Raw genomic sequence first — 15,166 nt, 5'->3', positions numbered from 1 at the left:
TTAGGTAGCTATAGACAGCAATGAAGTCTCTCCTCAGACTCCTCTTTTTCACACTAACCAGCCTGTGATGGCTTGGGGGTCGGAAAGGACCTCTGGAGATGATCCAGTTCAACCCCTTGCTTAAGCAGTCACTCACAGCAGCTTGCCCAGGATCTCACTCTTCTCCAGACAAGGAGACTCCACAACCTCTCTGGGCAGCCTGCTCCAGGGCTCCAGCACCCTCACCACAGAGAAGTTTCTCCTCATGTTCAGGTAGAACCTCCTGGGTTCCAGTGTGTGCACATTGCCCCTTGGCCTGTCACTGGGCACCACTTGAAAGAGTCTGGCCCCAGCCTCTTGCCTCCGACAGGTTCTTTATCTCACATCCCCTCTCAGGCTGCTCACCTCCAGGCTCAGCAGCCCCAGGGCTCTCAGCCTTCCCTCCTCACAGATGCACCAGGCCCCTCAGCATCTTTGCAGCCCTGAAGCTAAGCACAGCACTGGCACACTTTTATCCAGGGAGGTCTCGAGGGAGGCTCCAGGTGAGGATCTGGCAGTAAGAGTAACTCCTTCTGGTACACTTCCTGAAAGAGCTGGGAAGATGAGACTAATCTTCAGCTAGACACACCTTAGCAGGTACAAGTGTGGAGTCCCCTTCTCTGGAGACTCCAAACCCACCTGGACACAATCCTGTGCAGCCTGCTGGGGGTGACCCTGCTTAAGCCAAGGGGTTGGACTGGATGATCTCCAGAGGTCCCTTCCTACCCCCACCATGCTGGGGCTCTGTAAAGTGGCCTTGAACCAGAATAATTACTGAGGCTCCCAATGACAGTTGTGACGCTCTGGTTTTGACCCAGGAGGAGTATCAGGGTAATGCAGAAAAGTCTGGGAGCTTTGGTTGATGAAAGCAAAGCCCTGTGACAGCAGAGACTATGCTCAGCCATTCAGAAAAGAGATATCCATCACTTCAGCAACTGAGACCTGCAGAGACAACTCTGCTTTCAGATGATTAAATCTAAAACTAAAGCTTCTCTACATATATGAGCCAGCAATGTGTCCCAAGGGCATCCTGAGGTGAATCAGCAAAGCTGTGGTCAGTAGGTCAGGAGAGAGTCTTCTGTCCCTCTACTCTGTCCTGCTGAGGCCACATCTGGAATACTCTGTCCAGTTCTGGGCCACTCAGCTCAAGAAACTGCTGGAAATAGTCCAGCACAGAGCCATAACGATGCTGCAGGCAGTGGAACAACTCTTGTAAGGCCAGGCTGAGGGAGCTGGGGCTGGGAGCAGAGGAGCCTGAGGGCTGTCCTCATTGATGCTGCTAAAGATGTGCAGGGAAGTGTGGGGAGGATGCAGCCAGGCTCTGCTCAGGGATATTCAGCAACAGGACAAGGGGCACTGGGTGCCAGCTGGAGCAGGAGGTGTCATGGAAACATAATGAAAAACGTTTTCACTGTGAGGGTGCTGGAGTCCTGGAGCAGGCTGCTCGGAGAGGCTGTGGCAGCCCTCTCTAGAGACTTTCAAGACCCATCAGGACGTGTTCCTGTGTGACCCACTCTAGGTGACCCTGCTCTGGCAGGGGGGTAGGATGGGAGGATCTTCAGAGGTCCCTTCCAACTCTTGACATTCTGTGGTATTTCTGCTCATCTGACAATTGGTGGCAGAAGGGGACACCCTCCTGATTCTCCTGCAGCTTCACCAATTCTCACAGCAAATCACAACCTAAATGTCACCAGAGCACAGTCCACCTCCCTTGGGCTTTACCAAGTGCCTTCCATGCAAGCCAGCAGTGGGGTTGGAACTAGATGATTTTTAAGGTCCCTTCCAACCTCAACCATTCCATGAATCTATGAACTCCATTAGCCCAAGACTGCTATTACCCAACTAACCCTGTGTAACACTGAGCAGCTTAAAACAACTTCAGAAACCTCTCCCCATTACTACCTAAAGCAGAGGTTTAAGATCATACTCCAAGGGCCAAGGAAATCTTGTTTCTGCTTTACAAGAAGAAATAGCTCAGACAGAAATCTCCAGACAGTGCTGGATGGAGGTGAGTATCACCACCAAAATTTGTGGCTCCCACTTGATGCCTTCTTTATCAACATTTTCTCTCTGGCCACAGCATTTCCTAATGAATATCCTTGGAAAAGGATTCATTCCCCCCCTCCTGTTTTGTTATGGGTTTCTTTATTTTTCTGTCAGCCAAGAGCATTTTAGGTAGGAAAAAAAAACCAAAAGGGAGATACTTCTGTGCATGCAAAGAAAGATGGGCCTGAAAAAATGACCTTAAAAAACTTAAATTGTGTGTACATAACTTAAATTCCAACTTTTACTGCTTCCAGAAAAGCATGAAAATCCTCCCCCAGGAAAAATAAGGTGACTTTGGAGGTGGTTTTGCTCACATCTACTAAAAGATGATGGAGAGATGGAGAAGCCTGTAGACACAGACTAATGGAAGGGAGAACCAGACCCCTGCTTTGAGAAAAAAAGCCAACATTTCCAAAAGGCAATTAAGCATCTCTCAAGTGCCATTAAGAGTCAACCCCCTGCTGCCTGCCTGAAGAGTGTGTCTACAGTCTGAGACCTCTTGACCCCCACTTTCTGCAGGAAATCGGGCAAATTCAAGCCTCCATAATTTGGCTAAAGCCTTCCAGATTTCTGCTTGGGAAAAGCAAAACCATCCAGGCAATTAATTCACCAGCAACCTAATTAAATCTCCATTAAGGCAGCAAAGCATGAAATGGATAATGACACAGGGATGGGCTCTCCCCAGTGGCTGCTCCAGAAGCTTAAGTGGTGAAGGAACATTTGCTTCAGTCCTGATTTTTTGTATTGAGATTCTTGATGGAAACTCACAGGAACACTGACTGTCAGAGAGAGAGAAGAGCAGAGAGGACTGATCATCCATCACCTCACTTAACAAAGTGTTGACACTCAGCTATGGGCTAAGACAACCCTTTGCTCTTGCCCTCCCCAGCTGACATCGTTAGAAGAGCTCAGATAATTAATCTAAGATTACAAGGTTGTTTGCTGTGAATCACTTTTATGGGCAAAAAGGATCAAGTTCAAATAGCAGTTTCCTAATCTCATGTCACTTATGGCATGCAGTCCACATGAAAACCCCAAGCATGGAATCCTGAATGCCAGTGGAAACTTAGGAATGGTCTGAAGCTGGAGACTGTTCCTGGAGAGGAGAATTCAGGAATGGGTATGGACATAGGGCAAGACTCAGGCTGCAGCTGCCCTGTGCCTGCTTTCCACAAGTGTGGATGTGGAAATACTGCCTAAGAAAAAGGCAATTTCCTTCACTACAAATATATCAGCTCACTGAATACCAGAGTCCCAGCATGGTAGAGGTTGGAAGAGACCTCTAAGGATCCCCCTTGTTAAAGAAGGGGCACCCACAGGAGCTTGTCCAGGATCACAAAGGCCAGCTAGACACAAGAACCCCAGAACCCTGGCCTGGTAGGGTTGGAAGGAACCTCTGAAGATTGTTCAGTCCCACTCCCCTGATAAAGCAGGTCACCCACAGCAGCTCCAGGGCTCCAGCACCCTCACACCAAAGAATTTTCTTCTCCTGTTAAGGTGGAATCTCCTGGGTTCCAGTTCGTGCCCATTGCCCCTTGCCCTGAGGCTGGGCATCACTGAAAAGAGTCTGGCCCCATCCAGGGACCTGGTGAGAGGCTATGGTTTAGTGGCAGGAGCTAAGCAGTAGTAGCAGTGGGATTGTGAGCTCTGAGAGAGAGGCTGGACTCGGTGATCTCAAAGTGATTATTAAACTATGATCTGTATCATCCAAGCTCAACGCTCTACAGCAGCCCCAGACATAAAACCAAAAGTCTCCTGTTGAGCATGCCCCTGGCTTACTGCACTGGAGGTTGGACTGGAGGACCTTAGGAGGTCCCTTCTAACCTAAACCATTCTATGATTTTAACCATCAGATTAGAGTTTGCTCAGAGCAGCTCCAACTCAGGCAACAGTGGACTTTAGGAATTCCTCAAAAGCTTTTTAACGTCAATCTCTTTCTCAGTGTCATCTTTTGTGTCTACATTAACAGGCTAAAAGCAGCTAAAGGAATCTGGACAGACCCTGCATTTTTCAGAGCTACATGTTAGCCAGGTATGAGGCAAAACTAAACAATGACAAAAAGCACAAGTGAGAAGCTACTGTATCTCTCTTAGAGCATAAAAAAGTCTTTAACTGAAGGTTAACAGCTGACATCTCACACCTAGGTCATCAGTTTTAATCCAGCCCATCAGAACAGTTCATATGACCATAAAAGGGTCATTTTCTGGCTTGTCCATAACTCACTGCCCCTTTCTAGCAGGCCAGGAAACACAAAAGGCACTGAACTGCCATGCTTACAGCAGTAGATAGGATGAAACATAACACAGGGCCATGAAGATGATCAGAGGGCTGCAGCACCTCCTCTATGGGGACAGGCTGAGAGAGTTGGGGCTGTTCAGCCTGGAGAAGAGAAGGCTCTGGGGAGACCTTAGAGCAGCCTTCCAGTACCTGAAGTGGGCCACAAGAAAGCTGGGGAGAGACTTCCGACAAGGGCTTGTAGTGATAGAAGAAGAGGCAATGGTTTGAAGCTGGAGCAGGGTAGACTGAGGTCAGACATCAAAATGAACTTCACAATCAGAGTGGTGAAATTGTGGAGCAGGTTGCACAGGGATGTGGTTGAGGCCCCATCTCTAGAGATATTCAAGATCAGACCAGATCACAGAATCAACCACGTTGGAAGAGACTTTCAAGATCATCCAGTCCAACCTATCACCCAGCCCTATCTAATCAATTAGATGTTGCCCAGTATAGGTCGATCTAGTTGGAAATGTTCCTGTTTGCCTGCAGGGGCATTGGACAAGATGACCTCTGAGGATCCCTTCCAACTCAATGGGAATCAGTGAAATCTCACCGAGGCCCAGAGTGGCTCTCAAAATCCCCTGCTGAACACATCAGAGGATTGTGTCAGACTGCTCCACACACCTTTAACTGCTGTTGAACAATTTCTAACCAGACTTTGTTTTAATTCAGCTGTGAAAGAATCATAGAATCAACCAGGTTGGAAGGGACCTCCAAGAACATCCAGTCCAACCTAGCACCCAGCCCTATGCAGTCAACCAGACCAAGGCACTAAGTGCCTCAGCCAGACTTTGCTTCAACGACTCCACCACCTCCCTGGGCAGCCCATTCCAATGCCAATCACTCTCTCTGACAACAACTTCCTAACAACATCCAGCCTAGACTTCCCCTGGCACAACTTGAGATTGTGTCCCCTTGTTCTATTGCTGGTTGCCTGGCAGAAGAGACCAACCCCACCTGGCTACAGCCTCCCTTCAGGGAGCTGCAGACAGCAATGAGGTACCCTCTGAGCCTCCTCTTCTGCAGGCTGCACACCCCCAGCTCCCTCAGCCTCTCCTCACAGGGCTGTGCTCCAGGCCCCTCACCAGCTTTGTTGCCCTTCTCTGGACACTTTCCAGCACCTCAACATCTCTCTTGAATTGAGGGGCCCAGAACTGGACACAAGACTCAAGGTGTGACCAGTGCTCAGTGCTGCTGACTAACAAGGAGCTGACACAGCCCATCAAGGAACTTTTCATGGTACTTCTCTTCCATATCAAAGCAAGAAGTGAATGCAAGCATAGAATCACTGAATGATCTGAGTTGGAAGGCACCTCCAAATGTCATCTAATCCAACATCCTCTGCAGTAAGCAGGGGCATCCTCAACTACATCAGGTTGCCCAGAGCAGACATGAAGCAATTTTCATTGAGAAGGATAAACTCTTTCAGCTAAGGCATAAAAAAACCCACCAAGGAACTGAGCACTTGTGGCACAACAGAGTCATGATACAAGGTGTGCACTCAAACAGCCTGGATGAGTTCCAGCCTGTCTTGATTGCAGCCTTGTAACTCCTCTTTGCAGTTCCACATGGATGCCACATTCCTCCCTCCTCACACCACCCTAGCATGGTGTCACTGCTATGTATTTTCCGACAGTTTCAGAGTTCAGTTGCCATGTCTCTGGTCATAAACCTCTGGATTTAATGCCTCATATTTTTTTTTCCAAGTATATATTGAAAAAAGAAAGAAAAGTGAAAAATGAGCCTGCTTGTTGCTCAGAGTAAGATTGGTTTCCCCAGCAAAGAAGGGAATCTAGAAGATACTTTTGACTCATCTTTGAAGACTGAGTAATCCTCAGGTCATTTTCTTCATTGTGGGAAGTGTTTGGAGGTGTTTGCTCTGCTAATATCACCTAAAGGTGTTCAGATATTCTGATCTCTCTCCTGTGGAGTACATACTGACTTCTGACAAGGACAGGCTGAGAGCCCTGGGGTTGCTGAGCCTGGAGAAGAGCAGCCTGAGAGGAGATATGAGCAATGCTCAGCAAGAAATAAAGAGTGGGGAGCAAGAGGTTGGGAGCAGGGTCTTGTCAGTAGTGCCCAGTGACAGGACAAGAGGTAATGGGCACAGATTAGAACCCAGGAGATTCCACCTGAGCACGAGGAAAAACTGATTTGTGCTGAAGGTGCTGGAGCCCCGGATGAGGATGCCCAGAGAGGTTGTGAAGTCTCCTTGTCTGGAGACATTCCAACCCCCTCTGGCCATTGCAACATTGGGCAAGCTGCTGTGGATGCCCCTGCTTTAGCGTGGGGGTTGGACTGGATGATCTGCTGAGGTCCCTTCCAATCTTCACCATGCTGGGATGCTGGGATTCTTGCATAGCATGCTTTCTGTCTTCAATAATGTCAAGTGCTACATTTTCTCTCTAGTAGGTGACTGGCCTTTGTGGCTAGGCAAATGAAAATCATCTTTTGAAACACCACTATGACCTGCTAAGTCTCTGTCAACAACTGCTCATGTGGATCCAGAGAAGGGCAATGCAGCTGGTGATAGGCCTGGAGAACAGGACTGGTGAGAAGCAGCTGAGGGAACTGGGGCTGTTTAGTCTGGAGAAGAGAAGCTTGAGGGCAGACCTCATTGCGCTCCACAACTTCCTTGCAGGAAGCTGGAGCAACATGGGGGTCAGTTTCGTCTACCAAGCAACAAGTGATAGGACAAGAGGAAACAGCCTCAAGTTGCATGAGAGGAGGTTTAGGTTGGATATTAGAAGGAACTTCTTCACTGAAAGGGTGCTCAAAACTGGAACAGGCTCCCCAAGGAGATGTCTCAATCCTCATTCCTTGAGGTGTTTCAAAGAGGCAGAGATGTGGTGCCGAGGGATGCAGTTTAGCATCAGCCTTGGTAGAGTTGGCTTCAGTCCACGAATTCAGTCTGTTCAGATCCCTTTGTAGAGCCTCCCTACCTTCAAGCAGATCAACACTGCCACCCCACTTGAAGTCATCTGCAAACTGACTGAGGGTGTACTTGTTTCCGTCACCCAGATCATTCATAAAGATATTAAAGAGGTAGATATGAAAGAGCCTTGCAGATAGCTTAAGACCTTCAATAATTTCCACTGAGCACTTCTACTCTATTCATTGTTTCTGAAGAGCACTTAGGCCATACTCAGTTCCACAGAAATAAAGAAACATGTCTGCTGTGTGTGAAAAACAAATAAAATGCTGCAAAATGCAATTTTTTTTAGCCTGTGCAACAGCAAAAGGTAAAAGTTTGCCAGGATATAAAAATATATTAGCTTCATCTGCTCAAGTCCCCAGCACAGCACACAAACACAGCTAGGCAGAATTTATTACCAATTCCACAGCACACAGCTTTTATTAAAATAAGAAAAATACCAACCCCACAATTTGTTTTCTGAGGAAACCAAACAGATTTACTCACCACAGCTGGGGGATCATTCCATTCCTCATAAGAAATGGCAGCATAAGGGTAAATCCTGTCGTTGATGATCTGAAGGGTAGCAAGAGCGATTGCTTTCATGGAGCGAAAATAGGCCTCCCAGAACCACCTTGCCTGCAAAGAGAAGATCACACAGATCCAGTTGAGACCCTCACTTCAAATACTGCCTCCAGTTCTGGTGTGCCCAGCATAAGAAGGTGTACAGTGTTAACCCTCCAGGGGGAGTGACCTTGAACGTGACCCTAGGTGGTCCTGACCCTTCCCCAGCGGTGGGTCTGAACACCACCACGGTTAGCCCACTCCCCCTTCCTGTCTGAAGGTCTATAAAAGCAGGGGGAGCTTCCTGTTCTCTCTCTCTGCACTCCCTGCCTCCCTGCTCACCAGCATCACCATCCTGTTCCTGGTTCTCTTTGTTTTACCACGTGGCCATCACCCACGAGGCAGACAAACTCCTTACCCCCAAAATCGGGTTGTATTTACACATTTTGTATTTGTTTTCCCTTCCCTATGCCTTTGTAACTTCCCCACCTCAGATACCTTTTTAATTTGTTGTTAAACTACTTCTCTTGTTAACTTCCAAAGCAGAGTGAGATCATTTATTTGGGTGTGCTTACCTTTCCTCTCTCTACATCTAATTCCTTTCTTTTGGGAAAGAAGAGGGAAGGACACTCTAAGAAATTGTTATTGGTTCTATCAATATATTTGAGTCTCTGGGAATTTAAATTAGAACTGAGACAGGAGGACACAGAGCTGCTGGAGTAAGTTCAGAGGAGGACCACAGGGATGCTCCAAGAGCTGGAGCATCTTTGCTATGGGGATAGGCTGAGGGAGTTGGAGTTGTTCACCCTGGAAATGAGAAGGCTCTGAGTGGACCCTTCCATTACTTGAAGGGATCCTAGAGGAAGGCTGCAGAGGGATTTGTCCTGAGGGTGTCTAGAGACAGGACAAGTGGGAATGGTTTGAAGCTGAGGCAGAGCAGGGTTAGGCTGGAGCTGAGGAAGAAATTCTTCAGTACAAGGGTTAGGAGACTCTGGAACAGGTTGACCAGAGGCACTGCAGATGCCCACTCCCTGTATGCATTCAAGGGTAGGTTGGATGAGAGCTCCAGCAGCCAAGTCTAGCTGTAAGGCATCTCTGCACAGGGCAGGGGGGTGGGGTAGGACCAGATGATCTCTGAGGTCCCTTCCAACCTAAGCCATTCTATGACTCTATGATTCATAATCAGTTTTGGCTTGCTTGCATGATCTGTTTGGATGGAAATCAATCAAGAGGGGTAGGGTGGAGCGTGAAGTTTTCAAGCTCTATGGAAATATCCTGAGCTACACCATGGGATGTTTCCATACATCTTGAAGGCTTCACACTTCACCCCTCAAAACACCAGGGTCTGCAGCTGACAAAAAGCAGCAGCAGCAGCATTACTTTGGGAGTGGTTAAACAAGAGTGAGAAGATTTAAAGGAACCTTACTGGCACCTTCACACTTTTTATACCACTTTTTCCCCTCTTTGACCACAGAACAAGACAAATTGCTGCAATACTCAGTTTTTCCAAGGTAAAGGGTTTTAAGGCAGATAAACAACCAAGTAAAAGCATGTATCCTAAAAGGTGAAACTAAGAACCACTTCTTAACATCAGTAAGTCTGGCCTGTATTGGGCATTCCCAAGCACAAGCACAGGCTTTGTGAGGAGTGGCTGAGAGCAGCCTGGAGGAGAAGGCCTTGGGGGTGTCAGCTGTGACAGACTCCCCAGGGGCCAGCACTGGTCACTGGCAGCCCAGCAGGCAGCTGTGTGCTGGCTGCAGCCAGAGCAGGGAGAGCAGCAGCACAGGGCAGGGATTCTGCCCCTCTGCTCTGCTGAGACCTGACCTGGAGTACTGCCTCCAGTTCTGGGGCCCCAGTATAAGAGTGACATAGAACTGATGGAGCAGATCCAGAGGAGGCCACAAAAATGATCAGAGGGCTGAAGAATCATAGAATCAACCAGGCTGGAAGAGACCTCCAAGCTCATCCAGTCCAACCTAGCACCCAGCCCCATCCAGTCAACTTGACCATGGCACTAAGTGCCTCATCCAGGCTTTGACTGAACAATAATAGAAACAGAAGGCACAAACTGGAACCCAGGAGGTTCCACCTGAATGTGACAAGAAGCTTCTTTGTTGTGAGGGTGCTGGAGCCCTGGAGCAGGCTGCCCAGAGAGACTGTGGAATCTCCTTGTCCGGAGAGATTCCAAACCCACCTGGCCACTGTGACCCTGGGCAAGCTGCTGTGGGAAAAGAAGTTTGTCCTCATGTTAGAACCACTAACAGCAGCCCTGAGTAGGAAGGAGAAATTCTTACATGTAGCCTTTTGACCTATAACTCCATAAAGCAATTAAGGAGCTATTAATTAGGTCAAATAGGCACAGGACTCTATGTCATTGTTATTCAGTGATAGAACTCCTATAATGATCTAAAAGTGTTAATTGATGCTGTTCTATAGAATCATAGAATGGTTTGGGTTGGAAGTGGCCTTTAAAGCTCACTTAGTCCCCCGTCCCTGCAGTCAGCAGAGACATCTGCAACTAGAGCTCAGAGCCTGGAACAACCTGACCTGGAATGGTTCCAGGGGTGGAGATTCCTCCACCTCTCTGGGAAACCTGGGCCACAGTCTCACCACCTTCAGTGTAAAAAAAACAAATGTTTTCTTCTCTCCAGTCCATATCTCCATATTTTAGTTCAAATCCTCCCCCCTTGTCCCATCACAACAGGTCCTCCTTAAAACTCTGCTCCCAGCTTTCTTACTGGCCTACTCGAGCACCAAAAGGCCACCAGAAGGTCTCCCTGGAGCCTTCTCTTCTCCAGGCTGAACAACTCTCTCAGCCTGGTCTCACAGCAAAGGGTTTCCAGCCCTTGGATCATCCCTGTGAGACCTCTTCATTATCCAGCTTCATAACAGCCAGAGCTGTTTTTCCTCCTTTGGCAAGACTCAGATGGATGTGATTGAGCTTCTCTCTGCTGAGAGAACATTTGCAACACCAGGCAAGCTCACACCTTGATACAGAAGCAAAGCTGGAGGAGAGGGCAGATGGAATTTACTTTTTATAAACCAATATTTATGTAATTCTATTTTTTTTCTTTTGGATAGAGAGCTAGAAAACATTCCCACAGTTGGTTGTAATTTTTGGGAGCTGTGTTTCTTTAAAGGCAGAACTCAAAACCTTCTGAGGGGATTGGAAGTCTCCAAACAGATGTTTCAGGGTCTTGTTACTTCCTCCCCACCTTGTTTGCTTTTATAAAGCAGAACTGATTAACATGGCTTGCTAGTGGCTGCTGCTCAGCATGCAAAGCTGCTAAACGCCTTGGGAAAGCTTTTCTGGATGTCCATCCCATTTGAAACTTATTTTCTGCTCTGCCTGGTGTGGTGGGGAATGTAGCAAACACCCAGGAGGGATAAAAATCCAATGAACACTTTTAGCATACAGGAGAGAAAAACAACAAAACCAGAAAGCTCAAAACACATTTTCCTCGTCCACTTAAGTTCAGAAGACATGACAATGGTTGCAGATCTGAGCACAGCTCTCACATAGAAGCCCAGAATCCCCTGGTGGGGGTTGGAAGGGACCTCTGGAGATTCCAGAGTCCAATCCCCCTGCTAAAGCAGGGCCACTTACAGCAGGTGGCCCAAGACTGCAAATTGCTCAATTGTTGAGCAAGGTCCAACAGGGATCAGGGCAGAGTCCTGCACCTGGGAAAGAACAATAAACTGCACCAGTACAGGTTGGGAGGTGGAGAAGGACCTGGGAGTGCTGGTGGACACCAAGGTCTCCATGGGACAGCAATATGCCCTGGTGGCCAAGAAAGCCAATGGGATCCCTGGAGGCATTAAGAGAAGTGTGCCCAGCAGATCCAGGGAGGTTCTCCTCTCCCTCTGCTCTGCCCTAGTGAGGTCCCACCTGGAACACCGAACCCAGTTCTGGGCACTGCAGTTCAAGAGGGATAGGGATCTACTGAAGAGAGTCCAATGCAGGGCTACAAGGATGCTGAAGGGACTGGAGCACTGCCGATGAGGAGAGGCTGAGAGCCATGGGGCTGGTTAGTCTGGAGAGGAGAAGGCTGAGAGGGGAGCTAATCAATGTCTATCAAGAGCTGAGGGCTGGGGGGGGTCAGGAAGGAAGGGACAGGGACAGCCTCTGCTCACTTGTGCTCTGGATGTAAACTACAGCACAGCAAGCTGCACCTCAACTTAAGAACTTCTTCACCATAAGAGTCACAGAGCACTAGCACAGGCTGCCCAGTGAGGCTGTGTAATCTCCTTCTCTGAAGACTTTCCAGCCCTGTCTGGATGTGTTCCTGTGTGACCTGTGCTAGATTCTCTGGTCCTGCTCTGGTAGGGAACTTGGACTGCAAGATCTCCAAAGGTCCCTTTCAAACCCTAACATCCTGTGATGCTGTGAAGATCACACCTAGGCAGGTTTTATAGATCATTCATTAATTCACCTGAATTCCATTTCTACAGAAGATTTTACAAAGCCAAGACAGTGTCACCATGTCAAAGCCAGAAAGAACGAGAGCGAAAAACTCTCACCCCAAGGAAGAGACCAAGGTCACAAGCATGGCCACATCTGCAGGTATAGAACCATGGCACAGTTTGAGTGGGTAAGGAACTTTAAAGGCAAAGCAGGTCCAATCCCCTTGCAGCCAGCATTGACATCTTTAACTGTAGCAGGTAGCTCAGAGCTCTAGACAACCTGATCCAGGGATGGGGCATCTACCAACTCGCTGAGCAACTTCTGCCAGGCTTAAGGTTTAGTTGTTTGACTTCCTTCCTCCTGTATCAACTGCTGTATCCTCACTGGACAGGCCAGGAAAACTCAGTACATTCCATAAGGGCTAAAACTGCTTACTACAAAGCAGTGGTACTTCTCTCTCCAAGTACATATCCCAGAATCCCAGCATGGTGGGGGTTGGAAGCGACCTCTGGAGATCACCCAGCCTAACCCCCTTGCTAAAGCAGGGGCACCACAGCAGCCTGCCCAGGGTCACAATGGCCAGGGGGATTTGGAATCTCTCCAGACAAGAAGACTCCACAAGCTCTATGGGCAGCCTGCTCCAGGGCTCCAGCACCCTCACACCAAAGATTTTTTCGCTTCGTGTTCAGGTTGAACCTCCTGGGTTCTAGTTTGTGCTCATTGCCTCTTGTTCCATCAGTGGGCTCCAGCTTGAGGATCATTAGCAATAACTTTAATACAGAAGAAAAAAGTTAGAAAGTTTTGTGTGGTTTTCTTCCTCAGAACTCCTAAGGATGCTAAAGACAACTCTGCCTTCTATCAACCAAGTAAGCAACCAATCAACCGACCCAAAAGTTCAATTTCACTTGTTTGGAGTTGCAGGATGTTACTCAGGTGGACTGCAAACAAACTAAACTGGCATTAATAAGGGCAAAGAAGCTGGTGAAGACTCTGGAGAACAGGGCTGGTGAGGAGCAACTGAAAGAACTGGAAGCGTTTAGTCTGGAGGAAAGGAGACTGAGAGGAGACCTCATTGCTCACTACAGCTCCCTGAAAGGATGTTGCAGTGAGGTGGGAGATGGTCACTTGTCCCTGGTATCAAGTGACAGAATGAGAGGAAATTGCCTGAAACTGTGCCAGGGGAGGTCGAAGTTGGAGATTAGGAACAATATCTTTGCTGCTAGTGATCAGGCTTTGGAACAGGCTGCCCAGGGACGTGGTGAAGTCACCATCCCTTGAAGGTGTTCAAGAAACCTGTGGTGCTGTGGGACATGATTTAGTGCCCATGGTGGTGTTGGGTTGAAGGTTGGACTCTTTTATCTTGTAGGTCTTTTGCAACCCAAACACTTCTATAATTCTCTATTCAGCACAGTGTGGCAGATGGCAGAGGATGAAATCCTGTTCCTCAGGATGGAATCATTTGTAGTTATTTTCCCAGCAGCCAAGAGGCAGCAGGACACAGCACTGGGAAAAGCTGCTCACAGAAAGTCTCTTGTATTGAAGCAAGGTGTTATTTTCCTTAGACATAAACACACATGGGGGCCTTGCATCCCTTTATAAGCTCTGCACAAGGCAGCAGAGCATCAGGTTGCAAAGTCCATTCGTTGCATGGTTAGAAGTTCCAGTCTCAATGACACTAATGGTGTGGAGTGCAAAGCAGAGCAGAGTCAACCTGGAGAAGGAAAACACAAGGCAAAGAAATCCTTTCTGTTACACTGGGATCGAGAGAAATCCAGTTCAGGAAAGCAACCTTCCAGCCTCCTGTCTTTTCCCAACCCATGACTGGGTGGGAGGTGGTTAACAACACAAGATTCACCCAGGAGTAATAAAAGTTAACTGCCCATAAAGCTGCACTTCTCCAGCTTTTCAACCAGGCGCCAAGACGCTGCAAGGTTCTGCCCCACTGCAGGGGTTCAGCCTTCCCAAAATGCCTCAATAAGGTTTATGAGGCCTTCAAGCAGAACCAGCTTCACACAGGCTGGAGGGACTCCTGAAATGCTTTCCCTTCCTGATGGCCCTGGGTGTTCTTATAATCACAGAACTGTTCGGGTGGGAAGAGACCTCTAAGATCATTAAGTCCAACCATCAGCCTAACACCACCATGGCCATCAAACCATGTCCCACAGTGCTATGGCCACAGGTTTCTTCAACACCTTCAGGGATGGTGATGCCACCGCCTCCCTGGGCAGCCTGTTCCCATCCCTAACCACTCTCCAAGGACAGAATTTTTTTGTAATCCCCAACCTGTACCCCCCTGGCACAATTTCAGGCCATTTGCTCTCATTCCATCACCTGATACCTGGAAGAAGAGACTGACCTCACTTCACTGCAACCTTCTTTCAGGGAGATGTAGAGAGAAATGAGGTCTCTCCTCAGTCTTCTCTTCTCCAGACCCTTCACTAGCTTTGTTGCTCTTCTCTGGATCTGCTGCAGCACCTCAATGTTCTTCTCAGAGGGAGGGGCCCAAACCTGAACCCAGTGCTGAAGGTGTGTCCTCACCAGTGTCAAGTACAGGGAGACAATCAATTCCCTACACTATTTTACAGAACAGTTCTCATTCCCTCTATAGTTTGGGCATCCTGCATTATCTTGACTGCTGAAACAGATTTCTGCTATTTCTCATCTTAGCAATAGGATCTGAGGTTTGAAAATAACAAGAACACAAGACTGGGAGAGATAAAACATCTCAGCACTGGTGTTCTCCCCTCCTCTGTCTACTCCTGCACCTTAGACTTGCTTCTTTCATTAACAATTGCATCAACTTCACAGCTTCATTTCAGAAGGCAATATTGCACCAGCCAGGAAACCTGATTTACTGCCCTGGTACCCTGCAAACCCACTGCCACAAGACATTTTGGTCATGGAGCCAGCAAAAAGGTATCAGCACTGGGAGCAGCAAGGAG

General features: G+C 48.1%; 1 protein-coding gene across 1 annotated transcript in view; it reads right to left on the bottom strand.

Annotated features, from left to right (window-relative positions):
• Nucleotides 1–15,166, bottom strand: part of EXT2 (exostosin glycosyltransferase 2) — a 100,115-nt gene that overhangs the window by 41,181 nt on the left and 43,768 nt on the right. The window contains exon 8 of the mRNA XM_064152515.1: nt 7,763–7,894. Coding sequence (XP_064008585.1) covers nt 7,763–7,894 — 132 coding nt within the window. The remainder of the gene's footprint in view (nt 1–7,762; nt 7,895–15,166) is intronic.

The sequence above is a fragment of the Pogoniulus pusillus genome, chromosome 1, assembly GCF_015220805.1.
Source record: "Pogoniulus pusillus isolate bPogPus1 chromosome 1, bPogPus1.pri, whole genome shotgun sequence".
Lineage (NCBI taxonomy): Eukaryota > Metazoa > Chordata > Aves > Piciformes > Lybiidae > Pogoniulus > Pogoniulus pusillus.
This window is presented reverse-complemented; position numbering and strand designations above follow the sequence as displayed.